At 48.4% G+C, this 16172-nt stretch overlaps 1 protein-coding gene across 1 annotated transcript in view; it reads left to right on the top strand.

Moving 5' to 3' along the window:
- The first annotated feature begins 10739 nt into the window (after window positions 1-10739).
- PLA2G10 (phospholipase A2 group X) overlaps window positions 10740-16172 on the top strand; it is a 15435-nt gene continuing 10002 nt past the window's right edge. The window contains exon 1 of the mRNA XM_035131504.2: window positions 10740-10900. Coding sequence (XP_034987395.1) covers window positions 10837-10900 — 64 coding nt within the window. The 5' untranslated portion in view covers window positions 10740-10836. The remainder of the gene's footprint in view (window positions 10901-16172) is intronic.

Below are 16172 nucleotides of genomic sequence, written 5' to 3'. Positions count from 1 at the left end.
AGTAGCTCTCCTAGGTAAGTAAAGGAATGCTTTCTGGTATCTGCTGGTTTGATATGGGCTGCATACGCACCATGTATTTAAAAACATACCCCCCCTCCACATGCAAACAAAGAATCCTGGGAACTGTAGTTTATCCCTTACAGAGCTGTAGTTCCTAGTACCCTTAACAAACGACAGTTTCCCCCAGGATTCTTTGGAGAAAGCTGTGTGCTTTAAATGTACAGTATGCTGTGTTTGCAGCCTTAATCTGGCAGAAGAGCCTCTTTCACAGCAACGTCCCATCACCGAAAAGCCCCTTCAGTCAGTTTTAACTATCTTTCCACCCAACTTCAGGCAGTTGGTAGTAGGGGAATTAATTTACGCAATCTGTAGAACCGGGGGGGGGGGGGGAGTGTTCTTCAGTGGCAGAGGTTTGTGCCTTCATAATTTCAGAAGCAAACAGTTGCCCGTTTAAGAACTGCAACAAACATAGCATTTTATTTTGTTGTAAGCGGAGCATGTTATTTTGCATTGAAATGTATGGAGCGGTCAAAAACCTAAGAGTCTGGGAGCTGGATCTGCAATGCAATCTTCTCCTTCATGAGTCCTAGAGGGAGTAACGGGAGTTGTGCAGAATGCAGGTTCACATCTAAACAGAAGTGGCTACAGGGCTGCGTGTGATCATCAGACACAGCCCAGATTTTTGGTGCCCTGAAGGGCTGGAGACAGACAGGCCTGACCTCTCTGGGGGCACGCTCCCATTTCTTTCGTTGGGCTGATTCGGTTGCTGTGGAGATACAGATAATGAACCCCTAGGGTCCAGTTCAAGTGAGGCAGACTCACCTGTCCGTTGCATTCCTTCCTGTATGCTTTATGGCTGTCCCCAAAGCCGCAGCAATTAACCTGCAGTAAAACATAGGTTAATAATAGTTGCACAGGAGCAATTAACATCACCAGGAAGTACCGCTGACCTGCTAATAAAGCTGCTTCACAGAGTGCTTAAGTTCAACATACTCCCTGAAACTAAAGCAGGACGACACAGATAATGTGCCACTTTTTTTTTTACAGTTGTTGATATCAATCCTAACCTCTATGGGCCACCTTTTCCCAGGTGTGACCTGTTGTATGCACCAGTGTCTGAGGCTCTGCTCTGGGTTTCCCAATCCTCTGAGGTTTGACTAGGTGGAGCAGGGACTTTTTGGTTGTGGTGTCAACTGGAATTTGCACTGTTTGGAGCCCTGTATGCCTTCTGGCTCCTGGTGGAAGACTTTGCTCTTTAAGTGTCCTTTGGGGGAAGCTGAAGCAAGGACTCTTTTTTCCCCTCTCTCTCTCTTTTTAAACTTATCCATGAGCTGAAATTTCTTGGGTGGCATGACCTGTTCTGACTGCTGATTGCCTTATTTCAGTGTTGCATTTTGATATTCTTTTGATAGTTTTGCATTTCAGTGGTGTTTGTTGCTTTTGGTTCCCTAGTGAGAAAAACAACAACACAGACATTTTTAAAAACCCACAAATAAATTTATAAGATCTCCCAGTCCCAAGTTTCACATGGGCTGCCATTTTACTGGATAAGTGTCCACTTCATACTGTAAATGTGTCACCTTATAGTGGTTAAGTGTTGGAGAGAGATGTATGGAAGAGAGATTTCTTACACTCTCATAGCAGAGTTAGCACAGTGGTGATGGCTCCAAGCCCAGAATCCTTTGCCGCACACAAGGATTCCATGGGAGATGCCCAGGGGATTCCACAGCTGGTGAAGGGGGATCCGTGTGGAAAACCCTGCTTCAAAGAGAATCTCCCGCATGTCAGAAAGCTTGCAGTTAAGTAGCAATGAGCGAATTCAGCAACGAGGCTGTCCTCCTTATTGAGATCTTCCGGTTCATTGTGAAAGGCTTAAGACTATGCCAAATTATAGGCTTGTCCCCACTCAGCCAACCCAGACACATATTAATTCAGCAATTATGCTCAGAGCGAGAAGTTACATATGCATATCTCTTGGAGTCGGAAATGATGACACATATCTTTGATTTCATATCTGAGTAATTTCGTTGTTCCCGCAAGGGGACAATGACAATAAAGATATCTTACCTTATAATATCCAGATAGATGTAATTGCAAAAACACCAAGGGGAATACCTTAGCGGCTCAGGGTGCATTATTAACCAAGACAGGTATGTGGCTACGATAATGAAATTAGCAGTTATATTTTGAAATGAGTGAATTGCAAGAAGTAGCAAGTCTCCTGAACTGATATATGCAACGTACATGAATGTAAATATGAACAAAAGGCCATCTAGAGCACAGGCTTGGGGGGGGGGACGGCACCTGTCCTCCTCCTCCTGATGTTGCAGAACCACAAAGCTCATCAGTCCTGACTGTGCCTCTACACGCACCATACATTTAAAGCATTTGAACCCCTCCTGCCTCCCCAAAAAAGAATCCTGGGAGCTGTAGTTTATTTAGGGTACCTTAAGGAGCCTCTAGGGGACCCAGGTGGCACTGTGGTTAAACCACTGAGCCTAGGGCTTGCTGATCAGAAGGTTGGCGGTTCGAATCCCTGTGATGGGGTGAGCTCCCGTTGCTTGGTCCCAGCTCCTGCCAACCTAGCACTTTGAAAGCATGTCAAAATGCAAGTAGATAAATAGGAACCGCTACAGCGGGAAGGGAAACGGCGTTTCCATGTGCTGCTCTGGTTTGCCAGAAGCGGCTTTGTCATGCTGGCCACATGACCTGGAAGCTATACGCCGGCTCCCTCGGCCAATAATGCGAGATGAGCGTGCAACCCTAGAGTCGGTCACGACTGGACCTAATGGTCAGGGGTCCCTTTACCTTTACCTCTAATTCCTTATGCTTCACCTCGATCCTTGAGATCCTCTGATGGGGCACTTCTGGTGGTTCTCCACACCCCCATGGTTTGGTCAGGCTTTATTGGAGACGGAGCCTGTGGTGTGGCAGGCCCTGCCTTCTGGAACTCCCTGCCAGTAGAGGTTCAGCAGGAATCATCCTTGCCTTCTTTTAGACGCCTCCTAAAAACATCCTATTCTGACAGGCTTTGGCAATGTGGTTTTGTTTGTTTTTAACCAACTAGTATTTACTGATGTTTTTCTTCCTCTTGCTGTAATTTTGTATGACGTACAATGCCTTGCTGTGCTGTTATGAAAGTGCCTAAATAAGGAAGGGTGCTGGGAGTTGTAGCTCTGTGGTGGGTGAGCTACAGTTCCCAGATTTTTTTGTATGTGTGTCAGGGTGTGATTTAAATGTATGGTGTGTACAAAGCCTATTAACTGTGCTGGCTGGGACTAATGAGAGTCAAGAGTCTCGCATCTGGAATGTTACAGATTAGATAAAGGCAAAGGGACCCCTGACTGTTAAGTCCAGTCGTGGACGACTGTGGGGTTGCGGCGCTCATCTCGCTTTACTGGCCAAGGGAGCCGGCGTTTGTCTGCAGACAGCTTCCGGGTCATGTGGCCAGATTAAAGGTAAAGGTACCCCTGACCATTAGGTCCAGTCGTGACCAACTCTGGGGTTGCGCGCTCATCTCGCATTATTGGCCGAGGAAGCCGGCGTACAGCTTCCAGGTCATGTGGCCAGCATGACAAAGCCGCTTCTGGCGAACTAGAGCAGCACACAGAAATGCCGTTTACTTTCCCGCTGTAGGTATTTATCTATTTATCTACTTGCACTTTGACGTGCTTTCGAACTGCTAGGTTGGCAGGAGCTGGGACCGAGCAACGGGAGCTCACCCAGTCACAGGGATTCGAACCGCCGACCTTCTGATCAGCAAGCCCTAGGCTCTGTGGTTTAACCCACAGCCAGATTAGATACTCCTAAATTAAAACCTCTTTTAAGGCTGCAATCTGAGGCACACTTTAGCTGGGAGTTACTGGTACTTCTGCGTCGACTTGCACAGGGTTGCACTGTAGAATCATAGAGTTGGAAGGTGCCCTGAATATCATCTAGTCCAAATCCCTGCAATATGCAATATGCAGCTGCCCCTTATGGGGATCAAACCTGCAACCTCAGTGTTATTAGCACCACACTTCAACTGAGCTATGACTCACTTCTATTGCTTGTAATGTTCTGAAGTGTAAGCTGTAAGGCTGCAACCCTTTAATTGATTAAATCATTTAGGTTAATAGATTAAAAACCTTTTTAATCAACTGAAGAGGCATCACCAGTTTACTGGGTAATCAAGTTTTTTAATGCAACTAAGAGGGTGCTTGCCCTCTGCAGTTGTTTTTTTAAGTACTTATGATTACAAAAAAAAAACCAACAACCTAAGATGCATTGCAGCATATGGTTGAGAAGTATATGAATCTACCATGTTGCTGAAGCTAAGCACGTCTGAGTTGGGTCAATGACTGGATGGCTGACCCTCAGGGAACTGCATATGTGCTTCCTTGGGTTCCATGATGGAAGAAAGGTTGGATCTCAGCATAAGTAAATCAACAAGCCCCCCTTTTATTACACGTAGGAGGGGAACACCTCTTCTAAGACAGTGTCTGCTGTGATATTTAAAAACCAAGGGAGAGGGAGTTCGATTTTCTACTTTCAAAGCGATAGTTCTAGCCATATGAACATTTATGTATGTATCCACAAGTTTGTGTCTGTTCATAAACTCCTGTGGTTTGGCTAAGAAGAATAGCATGACAGCCCAGAAATAGGGCGCCAGATCTTTTAACTGCCCTGTCTTTCTACTTGAAATTAATTCAAATGAGTTTCAGCCCCCATTAACACCTTCTTGCATATTTTTGAGATAAAGCTTTAATGACGCAGATTCCTCACTGTGTTTACTCTCCAGTGAGTCCCGCTGATTTCAGTAGTGCCCGCTCTCTGTTTAGGGTGTGCAGGATTACAGCATCAGACTAGGGAATTGTGTCAGCAGAAGGGAGGGTTAGATCAGAGATAGGGAATCGCAATTCCAGGGCTCAAACCCAAGCCTTAAATTCGGCTATGCTTCCTCTAGGCCACACCACCGCTTCTGGGGCTACTTCTTCAGCAGCCTCCCTCTACACTCCTCCTTGAGTGCTTTGAGCTGCTAGGATGTATCCTCCCTTGCAATGGGACTGGGACTCTTGCTAGCCTTGGTGAAGAATTGAGAGATCTTTATGTGTATCAGAGCAGTAAATCCCACTGCGCAAGTTGGAGTTAACTATTCACAAAAACATGGAGTGTCAGGCCTAATGAGCACAGCAACCGGCCCCCGTTAGGTCTTGCCCCGTTCGGTCTTGAAGCAGTTGCAGAGAGAGAAGGTCCCTGTCTCCCCACAGATGCCTAAGTCTCCTGCTCTCCCCAAGCAATCGGTGACTGTGTCTGCGCATTGCAACTCAGGGTTCCTCCCACATCAGCTTTGGTGGCATTCCGGTGCAAGGTGCACCTCTATGCTGGGACTTGCATGACCTCTCCACATTGCGTTTATGCCCCAGATTTTGGCAACCAGGCACTACATTCCTAACCAGGACACCTGAGCAAGAAAGAAGTGTTAGCAAAACAACCTCACGTTCCAGCTGACGTTTGCACTGGCCGGCAGCCAAGTCCCTCGGGGCCTCTGCCTAGGCGCACACGGAGGCAATTACATCATGCTGTGTCCCTACAGAAAGGAGAGAGAGGGCAGCACCCAGCCCACGGCGGCCGTGGCTGATGCTTTTGTGCGTCGTCTCAACCACAGCTGTCAGAATGTGCTCAATGCAATATTGAGAATGTGGCAGGTCTTGTGTGAGTGGCTGGTCTCCCCTGTCCTGGAGATTTGCCACAGTGCCCACGAACACTTAGGGCATTTCCTATTTTAGGGGTGGGATTCAGGCATGTGTATCATCAAATTCTGCTTGCACAATTAACGTGGATTTAGCCCTCTTGTGCAACAGCCGCCTCCCAGAACAAAATGTACTGTAATGTAAAGCGTGGAATAATCCTGGATGCGACTTTGCATAACCTCCCCGCAAACAAGGCAGAAAGAATGCTCAGTTGTATAACCTTCCCCAAAACTTTGCGCAGAACAGATTTGGAAGCGCTGTAGCTCAGTGGCAGAGCATCTGCTTTGCATGCAGAATGTCCCAGGTTTGACCCCTGGTGTCTCCGGGCGCGGCTGGAAGATACACTTGTCAGAAATGCTGGAGAGGTACCGTCAGTCACTGAAGTGGCTATCTTGAGTTAGGGGTGGGGGGGTAGCACCGCTTTGCGGTGGTTCCAGTCCTACTTGGATGAACATTTCCAGAGGGTGATACTTGGGGCGTGGAGCCTTCAGTGTAGGGTTCCTCAGGCCTTTGGCCATCAACATCTTATACCTCTTTTAACAGTGGTTGTGGGAGGAGGGAGGGGTTTATTGGTTTGTTGTTCTTGTTTTATCATGTATGTATATTGTGGGATGCGGGTGGCACTGTGGGTTAAACCACTGAGCCTAGGGCTTGCCGATCAGGTCAGCGGTTCGAATCTCCGCGACAGGGTGAGCTCCCGTTGCTCGTTCCCAGCTCCTGCCAACCTAGCAGTTCGAAAGCACGTCAAAGTGCAAGTAGATAAATAGGTACCGCTCCGGCGGGAAGGTAAACGGCGTTTCCGTGCGCTGCTCTGGTTCACCAGAAGCGGCTTAGTCATGCTGGCCACATGACCTGGAAGCTGTACACCGGCTCCCTCGGCCAGTAAAGCGAGATGAGCGCCGCAACCCCAGAGTAGGTCACGACTGGACCTAATGGTCAGGGGTCCCTTTACCCTATATTGTGGTTTTATATTGTATTTTTATGTTGTGAACTGCCCTGAGATGAGGAGGATGAGGATAATAATAATAATAATAATAATAATAATAATAATAATAATAATAATAATAGCACTGAGCTGGATGCACAATGGCCTATCGCACGGCAACTCCCTGTGTTCCTGTGAATGCTCAACAAATAGGTCACCTGGAAATGAAAATAATCAACCTACTCTAGAACTGAATAAATATTAATAAATGTTAAGGGTGGGGAGGAAATAGCAGCAATGGGACCCGAGCGTGTCCACAGGAATGAGGATACAGGTATAAATGCTTTGAGCCAGCTGATGGCCAAAACTCTCTTTACGTATACATTAGAGCGCCCATTAGCAGCCCTCTTATGCAAGGCTGCCCCAAATGTAGAGTCCCGTAGCTTTACAAAGCAAGGTACAAGTTCTGTTTGCCCAAAGCTGTAATTATGTGGCTGCTCAGGCTACCGCCTGTGGAAACTCTGGATAAATACCTACGTGGTGAAAACCTGGAGAAAGTTTCGGTATCTCTGCTGCTGCTCATATAGCCCAGTGGGTGGAGCACTGGGCCTGGGTTCAAATTCCCCACTCATCCACAGGTTTTCCACTCTTGTAGGTGCTCCATTTCCTCATCTGTGAGACTCTCAAAGGGGTGTTTTGGCAACGCTCTGCAGTGAAGCAGGGTGGGGAATCTGTAACTCTCCAAAAGTTGCCAGACTCCAGTTCCCATCAGCTCCAGCCACAGTCAAGGATGATGGGATTTGTAGTCCAGCAACATCCAGAGGACCAGCAGTTTGCTACCCCTGTTGCACAGGAGGGGGATCAAGACTCCAAACTTATCCCCTCTGCCCCTTGATGGGAGTATTAGGCACACACTTTGTCTCCTCTAGGACTGCAGGTCTTTGAGTGAAGGGTACTGGCCTTTGCTGGAAATAAATCCTTCAGGCTGCTATTGCTGTATGTTTTATAGGTTTAGAAACTCCCCGCCCTGTCCCTGCCTTTACAACCTTGGAAGGCAGGCGTGATGTCAGGGCTGGTTCAGCTACAGGTCAGCACGGAGACTCAGAGAAGAGCGGTAAAGTTGATTCTTTATTCAAGGAAACAGAATACAAACCAAGCAAGGCTTGGTAAAGCAGCTGTCAGAACTGACGATCTGGGCCTCCCACTTCCCCCTAAGTCTCCTCCCCGTCCAGCTGTTTTCTCACCAGTCTTAAACTTGGTTGGGAAGGGGTCCCCTGTGCAAAGCCCTCCGTGTCCTTGGAGACAAGGGAGGGCTGGCAGGCTCCTGTGAATATAATAATAATAATAATAATAATAATAATAATAATAATAATAATAATTTATTATTTGTACCCCGCCCATCTGGCTGGGTTTCCCCAGCCACTCTGGGTGGCTTCCAACAAAGATTAAAAATACATTAAAATGTCACACATTAAAAACTTTCCTGAACAGGGCTGCCTTCAGATGTCTTCTAAATGTCAGGGAGTTATTGATCTCTTTGACATCTGATGGGAGGGCATTCCACAGGGCGGACGCCACTACCGAGAAGGCCCTCTGCCTGGTTCCCTGTAACTTGGCTTCTCGCAGCGAGGGAAATGCCAGAAGGCCCTCGGCGCTGGACCTCAGTGTCCGGGCAGAACGATGGGGGTGGAGATGCTCCTTCAGGTATACTGTCTTATGCCTGTAGTGCTTTCTGCCTGTTCTTCCTCTCTCTCACTCAAGCCTGTTGCTTGTTCAGCATCCAACCAAATCTGTCCCGCCTCCCACTTCATCCTCTGATCTGTCTTCCGTGTCCCACCACCACTTCCCTGGCTCAGAGCCTCCCTCGGGCTCTTCTGAGACTTCTCTAGGGCGTTCTCCTGGTATGAGAGGGGAAATAAACATTTTTAAAGTGAACAGCCTTCCAAGTCTGGTTTACGTCCTGAGAGGCATTCTTCTTGTTATCCTTCAAAAATATGATACATAGATAGCTTTCCCTGATGAGGGTTCTCATAAAGAAGCTGCACATTTTTCTATCGGTATCAAGATTTTCGAGCATCCTCCCGTTTATCAAACAGCATCACAGGCATTTAGTTAAAGTGTGCTTCGTTTTCTGAATCTGCCTGTTTGTCCTGCAGGTGATTTTTGAGCATTTCTTCTTCTATTTTTTCTATAATAATTTTTATTAGTTTTCAATTAAAATAATCCAATAATAGCCTCATTATATCAATGTCAAATTACAATACAATTCCCTATATCAATCATTCAAGTACCAAGTCACATAATTTAGGTGCACCCCCACACGCACGCTAGAATTGATGGTTTGATGATTTACTTTATTTCTGCGTTCCAAAATCATATTGATTTCAATTACATTCCAGTCACAATAGCAATCCCTTATACAACAGCTGCACTATTTATAACTTCTATTCATATTGACACATTTAATGATTTATTAGTCTACAAGTGAAGATCTCGTACATCCTTGTTCTGCCTGTGTGTGACATTAATTCTGTCCATGTTGTTTCTTCCTGTCCTTGTAAAATATTATGTCTATCTTTGCCAGTTGTTGCTGCTATCCGTCATGCCTTGTGCAGAGCTGATATCCCAATGTTATTCCAAAGGTTTCTCCCTCAAACATTTCTTATTCTATTATGTCTGAAAGCACACTGCTGAAGATATTCATACTGCAGGCAACACCACGGATACCACCCACCGGAGATGTGAAACCCAGCAAGCGTGGGCAATGGCCAGGGATGATGGGAGTTGTAGTTCAGTGACATCTGGAGAGCCAAAGCTCTCCCCCACCCCCACTTGTCATACGTGAAACTAGTACAGTAGTGGCTTTCACAAAGTGGTTATAATCTTCCTAATTTGCATGTCTGCCACAGCATATATTTAATGATGCAAAGAGAATCAATCAGATTATGTCATCCCTCGAAGTGGCTGGACAGCAGCCTGAGCTTCAATCTCCAAGTTTTGGAAGACCTCTGATCTCCATAGTCTGAACTATGGGGATTTGAAGACTTGACAAATTGCCCTTCTTGAAGGGAAATTGTATCCCATAAGCTAAAAGTGTCCAGTACTTCTTTGCCATGCTTCTAATTTTATTTTATCTACAAACCCAGCAACTCAGGAGCATCACACCCCAAAGGTCTACATGAGAGTCTGGATTCAGTACAGTTCAACATTAGTTTTCATCTTCTTTTCCATGAAAAGGAAAATATTTTTTTTCATTCCCTGGAGGTTGTCTACACTCCAGACAAGGAGCCCTGCCTGTTGCATGTGCCTCCTATGGTTTCACACGCCAAAAACACGGAACACGTCCAAATGTCTTGCTATACGTACGTCCAGTAGAATGACTTGATCAAATGAGAACACGAGGACCGCTCTATTCTGTCTTGGTCAGACCACACCTGGAATACTGTGTCCACTTCTCTGGGCACCACAGTTTAAGAAAGATGTTGACAAGCTGGAACTTACGCAGAGGAAACCAAGCCATATGAGGAATGGTTGAAGGAGCTGGGGGCCTGGGAAAGGGGAGACTGAGAGGAGTGATGATAGCCATCTTCAAATATCTCAAGGGCTGTCACGTGGAAGATGGAACAAGTTTGTTTTATCCTGCTCTGGAGGGTCGGACTGAAAACAATGGCTTCAAGTTATAAGAAAGGAGATTCCATATAAACATCAGCAAGAACTTTCTGACAATAAGCTGTTGAGCAGTAGAACCGTCTCCCTCGGAGGATGCTGGGTTTTCCTTCCTTAGAGGTTTTTAAGCAGAGGTTGGATGACCCTCTGTTTTGGACAGGGGTGCCAACTTGAAAAAAATATTGGGGGGGGCAGGTAAGCCCCGGCTCGCGTAATCGATCACATGATGCGGTACACACACACACACACCATTTGAATGGCAATACCCATCAACTTTGGGCATTCCCGCCGCCCTCCGGCTCCGCCTCGCGGGCCGCCCCGTCGGAAGCGTGCAGGGCGGGCTGTGGGCGGGCGGGGAGAGGATATGGGTTCAGGCCGAGCCGGCGGCGGGCGGAGGCGACATTGCCAGCCACTTCGCTCGCGGCGAGCAGGAACTGCAGCAGCGCCTCGACGGGACGCACGACGGAGCGCGCCAGCCACCTGCCTCGACGCCTTCCCCGCGATCGCTGCTTGATGGGCCCGGCGGGGCGACGCCCGGCGCTGCTGCTGCTGTTCCTGCTGCTCCTGCTGCGGACGGGTGAGTGGGCAAGAAAGCCGACGGGCTCCGGTGCCCCTCGGCACACGGCCGCCTCGGGCGCCGGCTGATGCGCTGAGCCTCTTGGCTGAAGGCGCGCAACCAGAGCCTCGAGGCTTTGCAAAGGCGCGCTCGTCCCAGGGCGATGCAGCCCGGCCCTCGGTCGGAGTGAGAGGCGCAGAGTAGGTCCTTGGTGCAGTCTCGGGTATAGGAAGGCCCCCCCCACCCGGTCTGGAGCCCCAGAGAGCTGCTGCCGTTCAGTGTGCGTAAGACGGAGCTTGATTCACCGACGCCCTTATCTGCTAGACATCCCACTCTCCTACTCTCTCCATTTAATTCAGAACAAAGATCAGGGATCTTGACACGCACCTGTCACCATCCTCTGTCTGGCTCAGCCTAGCAGATTCGGAATGAAATGTCTCTGCCACAGTTGTTGTTTCAAATTACTTTCTTTTGACCCCCAAGTGCTCAGGGAAAGAAAAAATCTGTCAAAATCTTCAGTTATGTGGTCATGTGGATAATAATAATAATAATAGCATTGGGGAGTACCTTTCATGCAGTTATATTTTACAAAATTACAAAGAACACGCCTTTTTAAAATCTCCTTTTCTGAAAAAAAATATAAACTAAAACAAGTTTTCTTGGATTTGCCGAAAACCTTTCCAGCACTTCCTTCTCAAATTCCTCCTTTCCCCCAAGGCACTTTTTCTGTGCACACCAAGCCCCTGTCATCTTGGTCCTTAAAGGTAAAGGTAAAGGGACCCCTGACCATTAGGTCCAGTCGCGGACAACTCTGGGGTTGCGCCGCTCATCTCGCTTTATTGGCCGAGGGAGACGGCGTACAGCTTCCGGGTCATGTAGCCAGCATGACTAAGCAACTTCTGGCAAACCAGAGCAGCACAAGAAAACGCTGTTTACCTTCCCGCCGGAGCGGTACCTATTTATCTACTTGCATTTTGACATGCTTTCGAACTGCTAGGTTGGCAGGAACAGGGACTGAGCAATGGGAGCTCACTCCGTCGTGGGGATTGGAACTGCCGACCTTCTGATCGGCAAGCCCTAGGCTCTGTGGTTTAACCCACAGCGCTCTCTTTCAGAGAGTAAACACGGCAGGTCTTTACTCTCTGAAAGGTACCAAATGACGGCTGTAGGTACCGGGGTGCATTGCTGAGGAAGAGAGAGGAGCAGAGCCCTCTTCATGGTAGGGTAAAATTCCGCCTATTTTACTAGGCCTGCTATTTCATTTTCAAATATTCTGATTATTTCTACTTTTAGTTAGATTTTTTTTTTCTTGATTGAGGGGTGCAGCTGCCCCCCTGGCTATGCCCATAATGTTATTGGCAGAGCACTTGCTTTGAGATGTTCCCAGGTTCAATCCTTGGCATCTCCAAGTAGGGCTGAGGGAGTCCCTTTTGGAGAGATGCTCCCAGTCAGGGGAGTCAGTGGGGCCAGGCAACTCAATATGTGGGGCAGGGAAAAGTCAGTAGCTTAGGGTTAAAACCCCAGGTCCAATACCCCAGCATCTCCAGCTTAAAGCATTTCAGGTAGCAGGTAGTGGAGGAAAAACCTCTTATTGAGCCCAGGTGAGCTGCTGCCTGCCAGAGCTGACACAGCTGAAGCTAAAGGGGCAAGTACATTGACTTGGGAAAAGCAGCGGATAGCAACGAGGCCTTTCACCGGGGCCGAGCACCTGCCTTCATGTAGAAGGTCCTGGTTTCAATCCCCAGCATCTCCAGTTAAAAGGATGAGTAGCAAATAATGGAAAAAACTGAGGCCTTGGAGAGCTGCTGCCAGTCAGAGTTGACAGTACTGAGCTAGGTGGACCAACATTGATTCTAGGCAAGGCTGCCTCTGCGTGTAAGGAAATGTCCGCAGTTCAGTGGTAGTGAACCTGCCTTGCAAGCAAAAGGTCCCAGGTTCAGTTCCCAGCGGCATCTCCAGGTTCGACTGAGAAAGGATCCCTGCCTGAAATACGAGAGAGCTGCTGCTGGCCAGTGTTGACAATGCTGAGTTAGATGGACCAACAGCCCGACTCAGCATAAGGCAGATTCTCTGTTCCTGATTCTGCCAGGATAAAGGGCAATGTCAGGGACTGGCAGGACACAGATGATGATGATAATGATGGTGATGATTTTATTTATACCCCACGCATCTGGCTGGGTTGCCCATCTGATGAGTGTGCACTGGGGTCGGGGAGGGGAGCAGGGCTGGAGTCTGACTCGGGAGAGGAGGAGCGCAATTTGTGGGGGCCTGCACCAGCCAGGAGGCAAGAGTGAGAGGCAGGGGGAGCTTCAGAGCTGGAGGGTGGAGCACAGGAGGGATCAGAGGAAGAAGCAAGTTGGGTGCCTCCCCATCTTCTCCTGCACTACTGTCTCCCAGAACCAGGAGGGGTGTGAAATGAGATGAGCAGGGGCCATTTCCATGCAGGCGCAGTCTCCAGCTGTGTGCGTGGCCAGCATGACTTAACCACTTCTGGCGCAACGGGACACCGTGACAGAAACCAGAGCGCACGGAAACGCCTTTCACCTTCCCGCCGCAGCAGTACCTATTTATCTACTTGCACTGGTGTGCTTTTGAACTGCTAGGTTGGCAGGAGCTGGGACAGAGCAACTGGAGCTCACCCTGTCACAGGGATGTGAACCGCCGACCTTCCGATCGGCAAGCCCAAGAGGCTTGGTGGTTTAGACCACAGCGCCACCCGCGTCCCTTATATTTGGAGCTGTAGACATGACTGTGCCAACTTTGACAATGAAGAGTTAACTACCTGCCATGTGCTGGTTAACTACCTGCCATAGGCTGGGGAGCGCCCATGGCAGCTGGCGCAATCCAGCCCTTGTTAGTTAAACAATGTTAGATCCCATCCTCCATTACAGCCCGGGATTTAGGCTTCAGTCCTTGGGAGGGAAATTCAGTTGAAAGCAGCAGCCTTTGAATAGACTTGTCTGGAAATGGCATCATTGAGCATCTCTCTCACAGAAATCATAGAATCGTAGAATTGTAGAGTTGAAAGAGACCACAAGGGCCATCCAGTCCAACCCCCTGCCGAGCAGGAAACACCACCAAAGCATTCTTGACATATGCCTGTCAAGCCTCTGCTTAAAGACCTCCAAAGAAGGAGACTCCACCACACTCCTTGGTAGCAAATTCCACTGCCGAACAGCTCTTACTGTCAGGAAGTTCTTTCTAATGTTTAGGTGGAATCTTCTTTCTTGTAGTTTGAATCCATTGCTCCGTGTCCGCTTCTCTGGAGCAGCAGAAAACAACCTTTCTCCCTCCTCTATATGACATCCTTTTATATATTTGAACATGGCTATCATATCACCCCTTAACCTTCTCTTCTCCAGGCTAAACATACCCAGCTCCCTAAGTCGTTCCTCATAAGGCATCGTTTCCAGGCCTTTGACCATTTTGGTTGCCCTCCTCTGGACACGTTCCAGCTTGTCAGTATCCTTCCTGAACTGTGGTGCCCAGAACTGGACACAGTATTCCAGGTGAGGTCTGACCAGAGCACACGGAAAATCAATCGGACCCCAAAGTATCCCAGTTGGGACACACGGGGCCTGTTTGCCTCTTGAAGCCTGGTCTTAGCAATGCAACAGCGCTAAGGACACCAGAATCGCCTTGCTGGGTGAGACTAACTGGGAGCCACAGCACTGCAACCATGCACAGGAGCATTTGGGTCGGACGGATGCTGGCAGCAGCTATAACTCCAAGGCTAATGATAATAAACTGGGAATAGGAAAGAAGCAGATCAAAGGGAGAAGCTGTTAAAAAAGAAAGAAAAAAGGAATGGCTATAAAAGGAGCAGGGAGGAGGAGGGATGAAATAAACAGACAGTTTGGGGGTGGACATGGGGTACAGGGATGCTGTCGGGGATGGAATCTGGGCCCTTCTGCATGCAAGGCAGATGCTCTGCCTCTGAGCTACAACACCCCTTGCCCGGTCTGCCCATCTGCTCTGTCGCCCGACACCCTGTAGATTCGGGTGTCATTCATGGCAGACGGTCCGGGATCAGACTGCTTCACACACCAGCTTTGATGTCGTCATGGCAAAATGGGTGGATCTTCCGGCCTCTACCCTGTAAAGGCAGGTTTGAATCCGGGAGCCAGGATCTTGACAGTGTACACAGGGTGGTGCTTCGCTTTTTTATTATTCTTGTTGACCCAACAGTCTACGCCTAGCAAACAGACGCAGATAGGAAAAGGGAGAAGGAAATGAAGCAATTCAGCAGCCAGAAATGGAATCGGGGACTTCCAATACTTCTGATAGAGGATGCGAATTCCCTGGGTGCCTGGCCCAATGGCAACCTTACTGACTGGGCTCCAAAAAGCTTGCTTGCTTGCTTATTTTATTTTATTTTATTTGTATCTCACTTTTCTTCCTTGGAGCTCAAGGTGTCTCACACAGTTATTCCTCCCCTGCTCCCTCCATTTTATTTGAAGCAGGTTGTTTTGTCTTCACAACAGCCCTGTGAGGTAAGGTCCAGTGAACTTCATGGCTGAGTGAGGACCTGAATCCTGGTCTCCCAGGACCCAGCCTGACAATCTAACCACTACACCCCGCTGCCTCTCCTGAGGAGCTTCCAATAGGTCCTATATGCACCCAGTAGTTTTGGGACTCTCTTTCTGTGAAGCGCCATCTCACCCTCCCTGTGCCACATTACAAATACCTAGCAGTGTAGTGACTTGTGACCATTGGGACAGGGGGTGGGGTGAGGGTGGAATTCAGGGAGTCCAACAGTAGCTGGCGCTAGAGATGATGATGATGATAAATTTTATTATTTCTACTCTGCCCATCTGGCTGGACTACCCCAGCCACAACATAACAAAACCTCAAACATTAAAAGCTTCCCAATACAGGACTGCCTTCAGATGTCTTCTTAAAGTTGCATAGTTGTTTATTTCCATGACATCTGATGGGAGGGCGCCACCACCGGGAAGGCCCTCTGTCTGGTTCCTTGTAACCTCACTTCTCACAGGGAGGGAACCGCCAGAAGGCCCTCGGAGCTGGACCTCAGTGTCCGGGCTGAACAATGCAGGTGGAGACGCTCATTCAGGTGTACAGGGCCGAGGCCGTAGTTCAGCAACACCTGGAGGGCCAAAGGTTCCCCATCCCTGCTTGAAATGCATGATATGTAGGTGGCCTTACTTAATTTCCACCCCACCCTTCCTCCCTAAAGAGCCAAGGGTGGCATAAGCAAGAAAGAAAACCAGCAAATAACATGCAAAAACATTTAACCTTTTATAAACATCCACCTAAGGCAAAGGTTTCATTT

The sequence above is a fragment of the Zootoca vivipara genome, chromosome 14 (assembly GCF_963506605.1).
Source record: "Zootoca vivipara chromosome 14, rZooViv1.1, whole genome shotgun sequence".
In the NCBI taxonomy this organism is placed as follows: Eukaryota; Metazoa; Chordata; class Lepidosauria; order Squamata; family Lacertidae; genus Zootoca; species Zootoca vivipara.
Note: the sequence above shows the minus strand (reverse complement) of the source record. Positions and strands in the feature narration are given on the sequence as shown.